Raw genomic sequence first — 15135 nt, forward strand, 5'->3', positions numbered from 1 at the left:
GCAGAGCAAGAGGAAATTACATTTGCTGTCCTCTCAGAACAAGCGCAGCCGTCGCCCCTGATGACCTCCGTATGTCTCAAACAAATCACGCTTTCAGAGAATACAGAACACACTGCAAGTTCAAGAGCTTATAAAAGAAAAAGCCTACAGGTACACGATGCACTCAAGGCCGTCACGCGTAGCCCTCACAACCTCATAAACGGGTGCAGTTGCAAGAAACAAATATTGCTAATGCACCTCGCATAAGGGTTCATGAAAATGAATATGACTCAAATCAGGAGGGTCTGACAATAAAACGAAGCCCGAAGTCGCCCTTATGCGCGGCCCTGTCCTCTCCAACTTCCCCAAGCCCCAGCAAGCAGCCCCTCCCTGCCCGGAGCGCGGCTTCCTGTGGAGGCGGGGCCGAGACGTCGGTGACGTGCTGACGTCAGGGCGTGCGGACGCCCAAGTGTCGTCCGGCGCGGAGCTGGGCCGGCTGCAGCGCCTGTCGCCAGCTTCCTTTGCGTGAGCCGCGTGGTTCGTGTCGGCGCTCTCCGCCCTTCGCCCTTCGCCCTTCGCCCTTCGCCTCGTCCCGGTCTCCCCGGCCCGTCCGTCATGGTGCCGTCGGCGCGCCTGGCGAGGCCCCGCTGAGCCTCGGCCCGGCGGCTAGCGCGGCTCGGGGTCACCATGCCTACCCGTGAGTGGCCGGCCGAGGGTCGGATCGGGCGGGGAGCGTTGGGAGGCGGCGGCCCGCTGGGCGCGCACTCAGGTGTCGCCGTCCGGCGGGGCGGTGGGGCAGGCGGGCCTGGCCGGGGAGAGCCAGGAAGTGCCGGCGACCGGCCGAGTTAGTTTCGTTTGGTCTTAGGCTTTCACGGTGGGGTGGCGTGGGAGCCCGTTGTAGAAACGGGGAAACCGAGGTCCGAGCGCTAAGGACGCACGGCTAGTAAGTGGCAGAGCTGCTAGTAAGCTTGACCTGTGGGACTTGGAAGTCCAGCTCTTTCTCCAGCAGAGCTAAATGGCACTGTATGGAAATGCTGAAAATAGCTCCGTCCCATCGCCGTTGCCTCCTCACTTGCTCGAGGACCAGGCATCTCCTGGTGGGACGCTCCGTCCTGGCCCAGAGCCCTTCCCCGCGGCGCCCGACGTCCCAGCTGCCCTGACTTTTCTCTGTGACACGTCCCGGGGGTTGAAGCAGGTGCTCTTTGGGGAACTTGTTGGACCCACCGGCTTCAGATCCAACTGGATCTGACAGCTGATTCCAGTGGCAGTTGATTGAAATTGCAGGTGTAGGCAATTTGAATAAGACGCGTTGAATAAGATTCTGGAGCTTGGGCCCAGGCATCTGCGTGTCCTGCTTGTTACTGAGGGACCCTGAAGTTTGAAAATTGCTGGATAGTGGAGGCGTTTTGGACAAACAGGGTACTATAACACTACCAACGACAAATTTTAAAACGACCCAGAGAATCACGTGACTTTAAACCCGGTGACCTATCTGGATATGTGCAGACTAGGGAAGCTCCTGATTTTGGACGTAGAGCAAGCATGATGATGATTGATTTGAGATTCTTTTCAAGTAGGGCTCTTGCAAGCGTTTCATGTTGTAGAATCTTGAAACACTTGTCTGTATGTTTCCAATTAGTTCATATTTCTTAGAATTCATAACTTTTCCTGATTGTCCTTATTTTTGTAGACACATGGGACATTGGATTTCCAGGTCAGCCTCAAATGCATTTTTTGTCCAGTGGTGGATAAAGAGGAATTATTTCCTGATACTAGAAAGGTTTATGTAACGCTGTTACAAATTTTTAAGCAATCTTGATGTAAAGATTACTAATAACTCCTCATGTATGTATGGGTAAGGTGGATTTTGTTCTCTGAACCCAGTCCTGTGTGTCCTAAACTTGATGTTCTTGGATTTTTGTATCCCGTACGTATGTCAGCAGTTTATATTTTAATTTTATTCTTCTAGACTGGAGGAATATCATCATCAGTATTAATTGTCAATTTATTGTTCCTAAATTTATATTTATGTTAACAAGTGAATTAGCACTGTGCTAATCTTTTACTTTCTTAGAAAGCAAAGGGGGTGGGGGAGGAACACCTTTCTTGAAAGTTAAGGCTTCAAGTGGACTTTATTGGTAAAATGGCAATTAAACAGAGTTTTTTAGTTATGTTCTAAGGTTATATAGGCCAATAGAGTGGATAGAGGACTTTTTTCCCCCTTTAATTGTGTGATTTACAATGCAGAACGACACAAGGATGAGCCATGGTGTACTTTGCATAGTTAGTTAGTATCCGTGACCTGACTGGAGGGCAAGTGAAATATTTGAGTTATCTATCATTGCTGTTAATATTTATTATGGTACAGTTTCTGTGATTGCTTAAAAGTGTGGTACCGATTGGTGGTACATGTGTGAAGTCAGTTGTGTTCATAATTGCCTTTTTCTCTTCTTTTGTGACCAGAACCACCAAAATAGCTGATAGTGTATGGATATTAGTACTTCCCAGAAATTCTGCATGTAGAATAAGTAATTTCCAAGAACATTATTATTTTCTTTAGGAATTTTTTAGGAAGGAACACCCTCCGTGTCCCGCCAGTAAGCGAAGCTTTTTTTCCTTCTAATGTCAGATGAGTTAGGAGGCTCATGTACATGCTCAGCCAGTTAATCCTTAAGCATTTAGTGAAATAAATGTAATGCTTTTCTGTAAAATGAAAGTGTTGGAGATGATCACTAGGGTCTTTTCAGACTCTATAATTCTGGGAGTGACCCTTATTCCAAGCCATAGAATTATTCTACTCTTGCTATTTTGTTGCTTATTTGGAATATTGATACCCTCAGTCATTGAAACTGGAATTGGTAAGTAGAATCCAGTGGAGCATAGCACCCCCCTGAAGGCTGAATGATGGCATATCTCATGAATGTTAATAGTCACTTCATTGGACTTATTTAGGAGATCCATAGACTCTTTTTCAGAAAACAGCTACCTGGAAGGATGTGTGACAGGAAGTTGCTGCGACACAGGAACAGTTCTGTGGTCATGTCACTGTATATTTTCAGGCAGTAGTTTGCAATAATCACTAAGCACAGATTTCAAGACTGTTTCACTAAACGATCTTTTCAAATCTACAAACCTGTAATTTGTCACATCATTTCTCTAAAAGCCTTCATTTCATCCTCCTACACCCAAAGGATCATTAAGAAACATTTTGATTGTGAAGATTTTCCAAACTCTGTATCAGAATTTGAGTGGAAGAAACGTTAAAGCTTCTCAATCCAATCGTTTTATTTTATTTTGCATATCAGGAGACTGAGACTCGGTGAGTTTCAGTAACTCGGCTAAGGTCACAGGTGGAGTAGAAGCAGGACTTGAACACAGACCTGGGATTAGGGTTTGGGTTAGGGTTCCTATCCATAATCACACTGAGCATAGATACTGTTTATTTTTCCATAGCAAAGTTGATAATAGTTTATCTTTTTAAAAAATTTTCCCTGGAGTTACACTAAGGCAAAAGTGAGCGTGGCCAAAACTTATATCAGACATGTGAACTTGAAAGAATATTTAACATTTTTGCCTTTGCTTCTGTCTTGTCACAGGAATCTGAGCGAAGATTGCCGGGGATTCCAGTGGTATGCTAGGTAGATGCTTGGTTATATAGGTATAGACGTAAACTTTTTAGTAAACTACTTCTATGAAAGGGACTCGTTAGCTGACAGATAACTTGTCTCAAAGCAGGTCCAATAAAATATGCCCTTTTATTATATATGAAAACATTGTATATTGGCTAAGGGAAACTGTAACTATTAACCATTCTTCGCTGTTAAACTATACTTTCAGTAATTATTTGTGGGTAATGCTTTCTTTTCTCATTTAGATGTTGGCATTGATATCTGGCTGCATTTGTTAGGCTGTGGTAATGTGGTCCATCTGTGTGTGGATTTTTTCCGTTGATGAGGTTGATTATATTTGACTTATTTTTCCATCCATTCTTATGAAATAAGTGCAGAATATAGGTGAATTGTGAAGTGAGGGATGAATGCTGGTGCAAGTGTTTTCATTTAGAAACACATGACAAGTAAACTTGACCTGTTACTGGCTTGTGAACCTTTTGTGTTTGTTCATTCTCTCTCCCTCCCTGCCCCTCACCCCCTTTTCTCCCTCTCCCACCCAGCACCTATGTACACTGCCAGAGTTACAGCTGAAGAGTTTTCTTACAGCGACCTTTGGCCTGACATGTTTTGGTTACTACCAGATCTCATCTTTCAATCTGTCCCCACTCACGAGGACACGGGGCTGCATTAAAGATGATGTAGGTCATGGGGGATGAGGCTGGAGAAGGAGAAAGGAGCCAGAATTTGAAGGATGTAAGATGCTGTGCAATTAACGTGACTAAATCTGTGTTCCAGCTGCCACAGTCACAGTTAGTGGCTACTTTGTAGGCATATTAGCAGTTTCCAACTTAGTGGTTGCTTAAAGACTTAAAATTTGCTCTTAATAATAGAAATTGATTATTGGATATTGATTGTGTGCGAGGCAATATACTTTGTGTTTTACAGGAATGATCTTACTTAGTTGTCTCCGACATTGAGGAAGGCCCTATTTGACCAATTATAGAAATGAAGAGATTGGTTCAGGGAAGTAAAGTAGCATGCCTAACGACAGTGAGTGGTGGAGCTGGGATTGGAAGTGGATAGGTGTGACTTCACAGTCCCAGTTCTTTTTTCACACTGTACTGCTCTGAGCCAGGCAGGGATTGAATCTGCAGTCCTCAGATCCTATCAGTTTCCTTTAACACTGTCACTTTTGCTTAGCGCTATGTCTTATCACATAATAGGTGCTTGGTAAATGTTGAATAAAAGAATGAATTCTAACCGGAGTCAGAGAAGTTATTCTTTGGATACTATAACCTGAAATAACTTTTTTCCCCCATAAAAACAGTGTTATAAAAAGTTTTGTAGTTTATGATTAGATTCTTAGCAGACCTGCCTGAAATATTTGCAAGACCTGATACAAGAATACAAATGGAGGCCCGCAAATCATAGTCTAAATGCGGGTTTCTCAGTTTTTTTCTCGATGACTTGGACTGGATCATTTTTTGTTTGGGAGGTCTAGGGCTTTCCTGTGCGTTGTAGGATATTTAGCAGCTTCTCTGGCCTCTACCCACTAGAAGCTAGTAGTAATCCTCCCTGTCCCCTAAAGCTGTGACAACCAAAAATGGTGGGGGGGATTGTCCCTGGGTTGAGAACCACTGGTCTAAATATTAAATGTTATAGACCAAGCTGTGGCCACAGCCTGGCCTGCTTTCCCATCCAGGGTCCCTACAATCTGCTCCCCAGAGATTACTTTCTCAACCTGGAGGTCCAAGCAGACTACAGGCCTGACCTCGTCAGCAGTGATCTGTTGGGTCAGGGTGGGGTCTTGCCTGACCCTGTCCAGCTTCTTTGGGGAGCCAGAGTGAGAAGGTCCCCCCCGCCCCCCATTACCTCACTTCCATCTCGGGAGTTTGGTACAGTTCTAAGCACCTCCCAAAGCTATTACCACCTGAGTAGAGGGGCAGGTGGGTGGAGGAAGCCCCGCTTTCTCGGGAAACTGCATCTGCCTGGACTCCCACTTCGGGTAATTTGGGGTGGGCAACTTCAAAGAAAAACAGCTGCCGCCATCTTTCTCTGGTTTCCTAGGATGCGATTTTCAGTATTGTCCCCTCCCCGACCCACACGTACCTCTCTAAAAGGAAAGAAAACTCTGTGTTTTGGGAAGCAGAGGCCTTTTCCCCCCCACCTCCACCCCCGAGTCGAGTGAAAGCACTAGTTCTTAGGAGAAAGCCACATCTTACCTATTATATAGTTCAACTTAGGTATGGAATGACCCCAGGTCATCTGAATACTGGGTGGGTATTCACAACTACATACTTCATACTACCTTTATGGGGGATGGAAAGGTATGGTATAGGAGTATTATAAAAATCTGTGGCTAAAGATTTGAAGAAGGATTCAAAGTTAACATCAAATAAAAGATCAGTATTTGCAGTATTTATACAAATCGGAAAGCAAAATACCACCAACCCTCTGTGGTTAAAGCACACACCTATGCTTGTCAAAGTCTAAGTGCAAATGGTTGATAAAGATTTGCAGGGAGATGGTTCAATTTTACTAATAAAGAAATGCTAATTAAAAGCTGAAATCATTTTTGGTTTACCGCATTACCGAAGACTTTTTAACAGTAATAGGCAAAGGTGGTGGTGAGGTGCAGTAGAAAAGGCAGAAGTTTAAATTGGTACAATTCTTGGAAAGTAATTTGACAATATTTTATCAAGTGCTCTGATAATGCTTTTTACTCATTGACCCAGTAATTTCACTTTGGGGAATTCTTAAGAAATGATTAAAAACATAAACTGCACTAGGATGTCTGCCCTGAGGTGTCTGTCACCATAATATTTATAAAATAGTAAAAACGCAGAAACTTTAATGTTCAATAATGGGGAAGTGGTGCAAACATAGAATATTTGAATATTTGAATGTAGAACATCCTTGCAACAAAATATCATGCAGCCATTTAAAATACTTATGAAAGCACTGGGATTATGAACTGTTTTTATTTTCTTTTCTATAATTTGTGTCTTCCAGAGTTTCTACAGTTAGCGTATAATCCACAATCAGAAAGAGTTGCTTAAGTTTTTTTTTTTACAACTTTACCATAATTTTTTCAACATTTTCATAATTCTTTCCAAAACCTAAATGAAACAAAATATTGCCCTGAACTGGTTCTTCCTTTAGCCCATAGAAAAGAATTTTGGGTAACTGATCAGATAGTGTTGATTGTGTGTGTATGTATATATATGGCTTAGGGGCACAGTGCACTTACTGTCTGATTGCTGTTGCTGTCAGGTGATAGCAAATGCTTATCCTTGGTGTTTTATTCTGAAAGGAGGAAGAAATGATTTCTGATTTATTAAGTGGTGGTTTCAGTTGTGAAAACCTGAAAGGTTGAGATGAATCACTTTGGGTGTGGTTTATTGGGAGTTTGTAGGCTTTTTTTGTTTTGTTTTTTCCCCCTGAATGATCGTGTATTGTAGAATGAACACAATTCTAGGGAAGTATGATCACAAAGTGAATGTTGGCAATTCCTCCTATGATTAATATGTCAAACCTGTCAAAATTCTTTCACCATTTGTATTTGCCAGGTTTATTCCACTCTTGAAATGAGCCTGCTTTCGCATATGCTTGAAGTCAAGCAGGAGCTACTATTCATTTTCCTCTTTCTGTATAGGCTGTCATATCCTCCCTTCTGCATATTTATTTACTGCTTGCTAACTTTAGGTATTATTAGATAACTTGCTAACTTTAGGTATTATTAGATAGCATGATTCTAATTTTCATTAAAGAAGGAATCACTACTCAGGTTTTTGTCATTGTACCTCTGCATCAGGTTTGCCATATTCTAAAAAATGGGCATTAAACCTTTTGCTCTGCAGTCTTGAAGAGGACTTTCATTCCCCTCAATGCCATTATGTTTGGTTTTATTCTTAGTTGGTGAGTTCATTACCAGACCTCCAGGGTATTTCTGCTGTACTGTATCCAGTACGTTTCTGGATAATTCTGAGTGTTCTTCACACCCCTGCTATTTAATCGGCTTTTTGAACAGCTATCTTGGCAAATTGCTACAAAGTTCTGTGGGCTGTGGTTGCACTTAACTTTAAATGGATCTCACTCCCGCTGGGCAGGGAAAATGAAATATAAGATGTTCAAGTTTGCTGTGGTCAATTCCTGGGGCCTCGTAAATGGCAAAAGGTACTGGCCAGGCTAAAGGACTGGCGTGGAAGTTGAAAGGAGTGGTCCGTTTATGATATCTGACATAAATTGTTTTTTGAACTTAGTTATAAGTATTTTTATTAACTATTTGATCCATTAAATGGAAAATGATAATACTTCTCAGGGAAATTTAGATACAGTAGAATTTATGTAATTGTGCTTTAGAGGTAGAAATGCTTTATGAGCATGTGATTAGAATCAGAATTAGAATTGCTTCTTGGATTGTTACCCTTTGCTGCAGCTGGTTCCAGAAGGGCATCTACAGAGGAGGGTAGTCTAGGCAGATGTGTAATAGCTAGAATTTTGGGTCTAAGTTCCTGTGGGGTTTTCCCATTCTCTTAGCTGGCTGGACGATGTGACCTTCAGGGGTCCAGTTTCTTTTTCAGTTCACAGCCCAGATCAGAAACAGACTTAAATAATTTGTCTACTCCATGCTACCTTTTCCCTTGGTTCCATCCTGCTTCATCACTTGGTCTTCCAAGGATGGGAGCACCTTTGGGAAGCTGCCCCAGGTTTGTCTTACTGTGCCATCTTTACGAAATGGAACAGCTCAGGTCCAGGAGATTGAGGAAAGAAACTGCCCCAGGTCAGTTCTATTTGTATGACCTTTACTAAAGCTCCACCCCCTGACACAGGATTCTCCTTGGGAGTTCCTGAGCATTACGTGTTGTTCTTGATCCGTATTGGAGGGTGGCACAAGGGAAGTTTGAGCTACTGCTAGACCTAAGTTTTCAGGATGTCTTCCATGGAAATATAACAGGGACTGCTGTGTGGAGAGGGTGCTGAAGAGACTGAGCAGGTAGGCCTCTCGACCTGACCCAGCTTCAGCCGGGCCAGCTCTGTTTTTAATCTGTCTTACGGTAAGATTCTGCATCCAATTTCAGGAGGTAAATAACATTGGCTCCTTTTTAAAAAGTTTGAAATTTATGGTCTTAGACATTAGAATGTGCCTTCTGACAAGAACGTAAGATATTTTAGAATCAAAAGCTTAGGGACCTAGAGGCAAAACCAAAGCCATTTAGCTGGTGGTGCCTCACCCGCTTTTGCTCTAATGACCTCTAGGAATGGAGCTGTCTCGTCTCTCCTTGGAGTCGTTCCGGTCATAGGCGCTGTCTGTATACTCGTGGAGTCACAAGCATTCTCTTTCAGTCTTTCTTATCTTCCTGTTGGATTTCTCTTAGGGATTGATCCACTCAGCAGATTATTTTAGTGCCTACATGTGCAAGGCAGTGATAGGTGGGGAATATGGAGATGAATAAAGCAGTGCCTAGCTTTAAAAAGTTTATCCAGTCTGTAGAACCTTGTGTAGATGGCTATCACACAAAGAAGGAAATGCAGGCCCCCTGAGACAGTGCTGTGGGGTTCACAGAGAGACTGCAAGGAAAAGGCGAGTGGAAGATGGCGTCCTCAACCTGAGTAGTTACTAGAGGTGAGAGTGCGTGTTTGGGGAAGTTAAGTTGAGTCACGCAGGTGGAAGTAACCGACAGCTGGCGGGAGTAAGTCATTGGTGCTGGAGAGCGTGACGACTTTAAGGCCATATATATATACTTGGTAATTCTGTCTTTTAAGCAACACATACTTATCAACGCCTAGTATGTGCCAGCTCTTACAGGCACTGAGGCCACAGCAGTACCTCATACTAGACACGTGGGCATCACCCCGGCCATCTTCTCTGCTCTCATAAAGCTTAATCTGGGGAGGAAGACAAGTGCTGACCAGACACTTATCTTCCTCACCAGACTAATTACAAGCACCTAATGCCTGTTTTCTTTGCCAACGTGTATATTGTTTTTGATACAGTAGGTGGCTCATGGTACACATTTGGTGTATATTTGTAGAGTGACTCAGATTACTAAAGGAGAAACACAGGTTGCTATGGAAACACATGAGAGAGGTTGGAGGGAGAGCAGTTAGAGGTTATTAGAATACAGTAGTCTGAGTGGTGGGCTTTGGGACTTGGATGATAGTAGTGGGATAGATTGCAGTGTACAAATCTGAATATTGTTGAGAAAGTACAATTCATAGGGTTAATTGGACGAGGCGTTGAGGGAGAAGGAGTCAGGATTCACTCCCAGTTTTCAGGCTTGATCATTTGGGTGAACTGCTCTGGTACGATACAGGGACTTTCTGGAGAATGAGCTGTTTGGGAGACTTGAGATGGCAGGTGCGTCCGTTGTAGGGTATGTTAAGTGTGTGGTGCCTTACAGGACTTTCAGGGTACATTTGTAGGAATAACAGTGGATGAAATTACTAAAGGATAGGTTGTAAAGAGAGGAAAGATGCTGAGGCAGATCCTCGAGGAACGTGTTCATTTAAGGATGGAATCGGCAGAGGGAGCAGGTGGAACATTGTTAAAACAAATGCTTGCACGACAAGAACTAGGTAAGACTCACGACAGTCCATTTATTTATAGAAGCGCTGGAAGCATTTCAATGTAGCAAGGAAAAGAAGCTGGACATTCTCTTACTGTTTGATGTGAGGCTTTTGACAATGATAGTTTATGAAGTGTTAGAAAAAAAATCTTACTTTAAAACCTTAAAGATGATTGTATGTCTTAATTGTGGGTATGTACTGTCCTGTACTTATGTCATTAACTTGTCACAGCTTCCTAGCTGAGGGGAGAGATTGTCAAATTATACTTGGTTGAGAGGATATAAACTCTTCTATAATTCCTGGGTAGACAAGCTAAATTGTGCAATGTGCGGGTAGAAATTAGGGAAGCTCCACATATGTAATCTGCAACTTTCATATAGAACTAAACTATTAGTAACTTATCATCCCATGCTGTCTTCTTTGAGTCTCACTGTGACGTGTATTTGTGGAAGAACTGAATGCTCGTGGCAGACACAGTGCTTATGTAAACTTGCTGAGGAACTGCTTTACTTCAAACAAAGAACTGAGGGGGCATTTAGAGACTGGAGCTGTCACCTGAGAGCATCAGTTCGCCCTGAGTGTTGAGCACCACATTCTCCCCCCACGCAGCTGATACTCCTCTTTTTCCCCTTCCCTATCCATTGCTTTCTGCGTATTTACTCAGTGACATGGAGTAGACAGCCTCTATCCTCTTTAAAGCAGCAAAGAAATATTGCTGCTCTTTTTGCTGCCTGCCCTGATAGGGTACAACAACGTGCTGGTTAAGGGCTGAAAATTGTTAAAGCTTTCTATCCAGTGGTTTCAGGAACAGTAGGGAGGGGTGAGTAGCGATTAAGTGTGGTTTGGCTGCAGAGCTTTTGCTGGAATGGTCGTTGATTCCACCATTCTTAATTTTTTAAATCTAAAATTTCACTGTGTTCAACCTTTCTAAAGAATCTGAGTATTTACACAAAAGTGAGATGATTTTCTCTTGTTCCGTTTTAATTTTAAAGAGTGAATAGTTTCTTTTTGTAGTTGTAGTAATAACATGAATACTACAAGTGTGTATAGATTTCCAGGTTCTCCTTTTGTGTATAAATGCCACAGAAAGTTGCCCTGTTCTTTATTTCTTCCATGCATTCGTTGTTATAAGTCTTATTAACCTTTGAACTTGAGGAAGATATAGTAATACATTGAAATCTTCAGATTTCAAAATCTTCAGCATCAGATTTTGGTTTATGATTCATTAAAAAAGATATTAGAGAAAATTAGATTGCCTTCTTAAGAGTTTTGATTCACATAAAAGTCAGTTGTGCGTGCTGTGACCATAATGTGTATAATAAATTAAAAGAATACCTAATTTAAAGAAGTCTTAGGCTTTTAACATTGTGTTACCCAAGTGAATACAAAATGTTTGGAGTCTTTATGCTTTAGCTGGAAGTTTTGGGGAGACTATGTCAAGCACTTAACTTCGAAGGTTTAAATTAGTAGCTTAATGTTTTTTAAATTAAACTTTGTACTTAGCTAGACCCACTCAGAAAGTCCTGTGTTATATTTTCCTATCTTCAAACTTTGGATAGAGAAATTAAATATATATTCTGTTTAGATACATAATGAGAGTGTTCCCTATCTTTCCCTTTACTGTTTAATCAGGAAATTTAATCATCTCAATTCAAATGAAAATCTTCAACATATGGCATAGACGTGGGTGTTGTGAAATCTGTAAGAAGAATCAATGCCATTGGTATATTGAATGTATTTGTTCTGAAAGTAATTTCGGAAGTTACAAATACCCCAGATTTAACCCTTTTGTTATTCTGTGACTAATAAGGAAATAAGAATTTGTTAAAATTTAAGTCGGGGAATTTTAATGCTGTTTTGAATTTTGCCTGAAATAACTCATATCCTACTTTTGAAATATTCAGAGAATTTTTAATTAAAAATAACTCAAACATCTGGTTCACTGAGAAAAATCCTAGTCATTGTCTATGGTGGATTCTTTATGTTTGTAATGGTGACAAATTAGTATCTTTTGATTTAAGGGTTTATTTTCCTCACTACAGTGCCTTAGCTCGTTTAAGCAGAAATTGGATTTGGATGTGTTGATGTTTTTTTGTTTTTGTTTTTTTTTAAAGAACTTAGCTAGAACTCTGCAGAAAACCCCACCTTTATCTTTTTTCAATATCCAGGTTTTCATTGTGGACAGTAGGGTAGCAGTAGGGTTTTAAACTGTGACCTTAGTAGTACAAATACTTACTAAGGTCACAGTAAGTATACTGATGGAAATAATTGATTTTTAAAAAGAGCTGTATTGAGATATATAATTTGCATACCTGTATTAAGTATATGGAAAGATGTGATTTTTATGTAAAATAAAAACTGTACAAATTACCTGAGCAGTGATTATAAATGTGAAATCCTAGGTGCCCAACCTTTCCTTTCCCCCAGATTTTGATTCAGTAGGACTCACAATTCGATAAATTGCATGGTGTTAGGAGACGTGCTAAAATTAAAGACACTGAGTGGCAAGATTCTGAAATTCTAGTTCTTTTTAACCTCTTTATTATAAATCAGATATTTTTTTCCTCTGGATTTTAAAACTTACACAGTATATTTTTAAATTTAAAAATCTGAAATCGTCCAGGACCAGATTACCATAATCCCAAAACGAGTGTTTTAATTTGTAGAGGGGAGAATTAACTGGACTTTTTCCTCTGTATGCCCAGATTATAATAAAGCAAAGGATTCCCACCTTATTTCTACAAAGTAAAAATGGGTTGTAGCTTCAAAACTGAAACTTGCTTTAAGTATGGATTTGCTGCTAGAGTTTTGTGAAAGTTTACATATAAATGCTTCTATTATTTTCCTTGTTAGTTTTGGGAGTATTTCGTTGTTACAAACTGAAACTCACAGTGCACAGTGGATAGGGAAGCTTTAAGACATCCTAAACAGCGGTTGTCATTTGGCTGTGATTTTGTAAAGTAATGAGGTTCTCTCCCCCTTTTTTCAGTGGCTGAGCTCCATACAGCTCTTGTTTGTTGTCAGGTGTGCTGGGAATTCACCAGTAACTTTTTGTGGGGGCAATCTAATAGCCTAACAAAAGCTTCTCATTTTTCCTTTCATGATGTTCTTGTATTCTTAGGGATATTTTAGAGCTCAGAGTAACCTACAATAGGAAAAGAAGACACTTTCTAGAAGTGGGAACTTTTGTAATATGACAGGTTCTCAGGCAGGGTGTCACTTCTCCATTCTCTACCATCTGACTTGTTGGAGAGCTTGGTAACAAGAGTATAATCTTTGGGCAGCTGTGAAATATTTTGACTGTGTTGCTCTACTCTCCATATTAAACAGTTCAGCTTATTCAAAAAAAAAAAGCCATCTCAGGAAGGTAGTACAGTATAGAAACTGTTAAGAGCACAGGCTCTTAAGTGGATCCACCACTTCTAGTTGTGTGACCTTGGACAGATTAGTTTTATCTTTCTGATTTCCTATTTGTAACCTATAAGATGTTGATACCTACCTCATACAGTTATGAGCATTAAGGAAGATAAAATCTGGAATATAGTAGATGTTCAAATACTGGTTGAATGCATTCTGAAAGAATCATACTGGCAGATAAGGAATAGATAAGCACAGGGTATTCCTGGGGCAGGTCTTCTGGTTTTCTACTATATTTTGCATTATATCCATGAAACCAGAATTTGTGCCGTGGGGAACTTGCATTTAGTGTTTGCTGTTGTATTAGTTTACTAGTGCTGCTGTAATAAAATACTGCAAACTGAGTGACTTGAGCAACGAATTGATTGGCTCACAGTTTTGGAGGTCAGAAGTCTGAAATCAAGGTGTTGGCAGAGTTGGTTCCTTCTGAGGGCCGTGAGGGAAGGGTGTGTTCCAGGCCTTTTGCTCTGGCTTGTAGATGGCCAATTTCATGTTCACCTGGAGTTCTCCCTGTGTGCATGTCTGTCTCTTAATTTTCCCCTTTTATAAGGATACCAGATATATTGGGTTAGGGCCCACTCTAATGACTTCATCCTCACTTAATTGCCTCTGCAAAACCTTATCTCTAAATAAGGTCACATTCTTACGCCCTGGGAGTTAGGACTTAAGCATATGAATTTGGAGGGGGATACAGTTCAACCCGTAATAGCTATGTGAGATATGAAAGTGAAACAGATTTTTTTTACTTACAATATTTCAATTTTCTAAACCATGCTTATTTATTAAACTTTGATGTAAACTGATGGCATAGTAACTTTTTATTTTGCTAAAACCAAATATTCATTTATTTAAACTTAGGGTGAAGTATATCTAGCGCTAGAAGAAAATTAGTAGAGTTGAACAAAAGTTCTTTCTTTTCATGGCTCAGTTATTTGGTATGCCACTAAATTCTCTGAAGGCTGACTTAAAGTCATTTTGGCATTTGAGTTGATTTCAGGAATGGTACATATCTTAATATCTAGCAAATACAGAATTTACTGGTCTACATGTTATATGAAATCTTACTTGTGTTAGTTTTTCAAAGCTGCCATATACAAGGTACCATAAGCCAAGTGGCTTAAGACAACAGAATATTCTCACAGTTCCGGAACCTAGAAGTCTGAAATAAGGTGTGGGCAGGGCCATGCTCCCCCATAAGTTTCTAGGGAAGGATCCTTCCTTGCCTCTTCTAGCTCTGGTGGCTGCTGGCAAGCCTTAGAGTTCCTTGGTTTGTGGCAGCATGAATGTAATCTCTTCCTGTCTTCAATGTGGCCGTCTTCCCTGTGTGTCTCCTCTTTCTCTTATCCACTTGTCTTATCTTTCTCTTTATGAGGGTACCAGTCTTTGGATTAAGGGCCCACCCTAATCCAGGATGACCTCCTTTTAATTTGATTCCATGTGCAAAAACTCTGTTTCCAAATAAGGTCACATTCACAGGTACTGGGGTTAGGACTTCAACATATCTTTTTTGTGGGAACACATTTCAACCTGCAACGTTTGTCCATTGCTTTAAAAAGTT

At 40.9% G+C, this 15135-nt stretch overlaps 1 protein-coding gene across 4 annotated transcripts in view; it reads left to right on the forward strand.

Annotated features, from left to right (window-relative positions):
* Nucleotides 1-412: 412 nt before the first annotated feature.
* The window catches only part of EFR3A (EFR3 homolog A), a 190093-nt gene continuing 175370 nt past the window's right edge, over nucleotides 413-15135 (forward strand). For 2 of the 4 annotated variants that reach the window (XR_004346383.1, XR_004346384.1), the window contains exon 1: nucleotides 451-676. Coding sequence is in view for 1 of the 4 variants with exons in the window: in XM_032609419.1 (XP_032465310.1) it covers nucleotides 667-676 (10 nt within the window). In the remaining 3 variants the exon portion in view is untranslated. Of the gene's footprint in view, nucleotides 677-15135 lie in introns of all 4 variants that reach the window. The other 2 variants (XM_032609419.1, XM_032609420.1) reach the window with 2 other exon arrangements.

The sequence above is a fragment of the Phocoena sinus genome, chromosome 17 (assembly GCF_008692025.1).
Source record: "Phocoena sinus isolate mPhoSin1 chromosome 17, mPhoSin1.pri, whole genome shotgun sequence".
Taxonomy (NCBI): Eukaryota; Metazoa; Chordata; class Mammalia; order Artiodactyla; family Phocoenidae; genus Phocoena; species Phocoena sinus.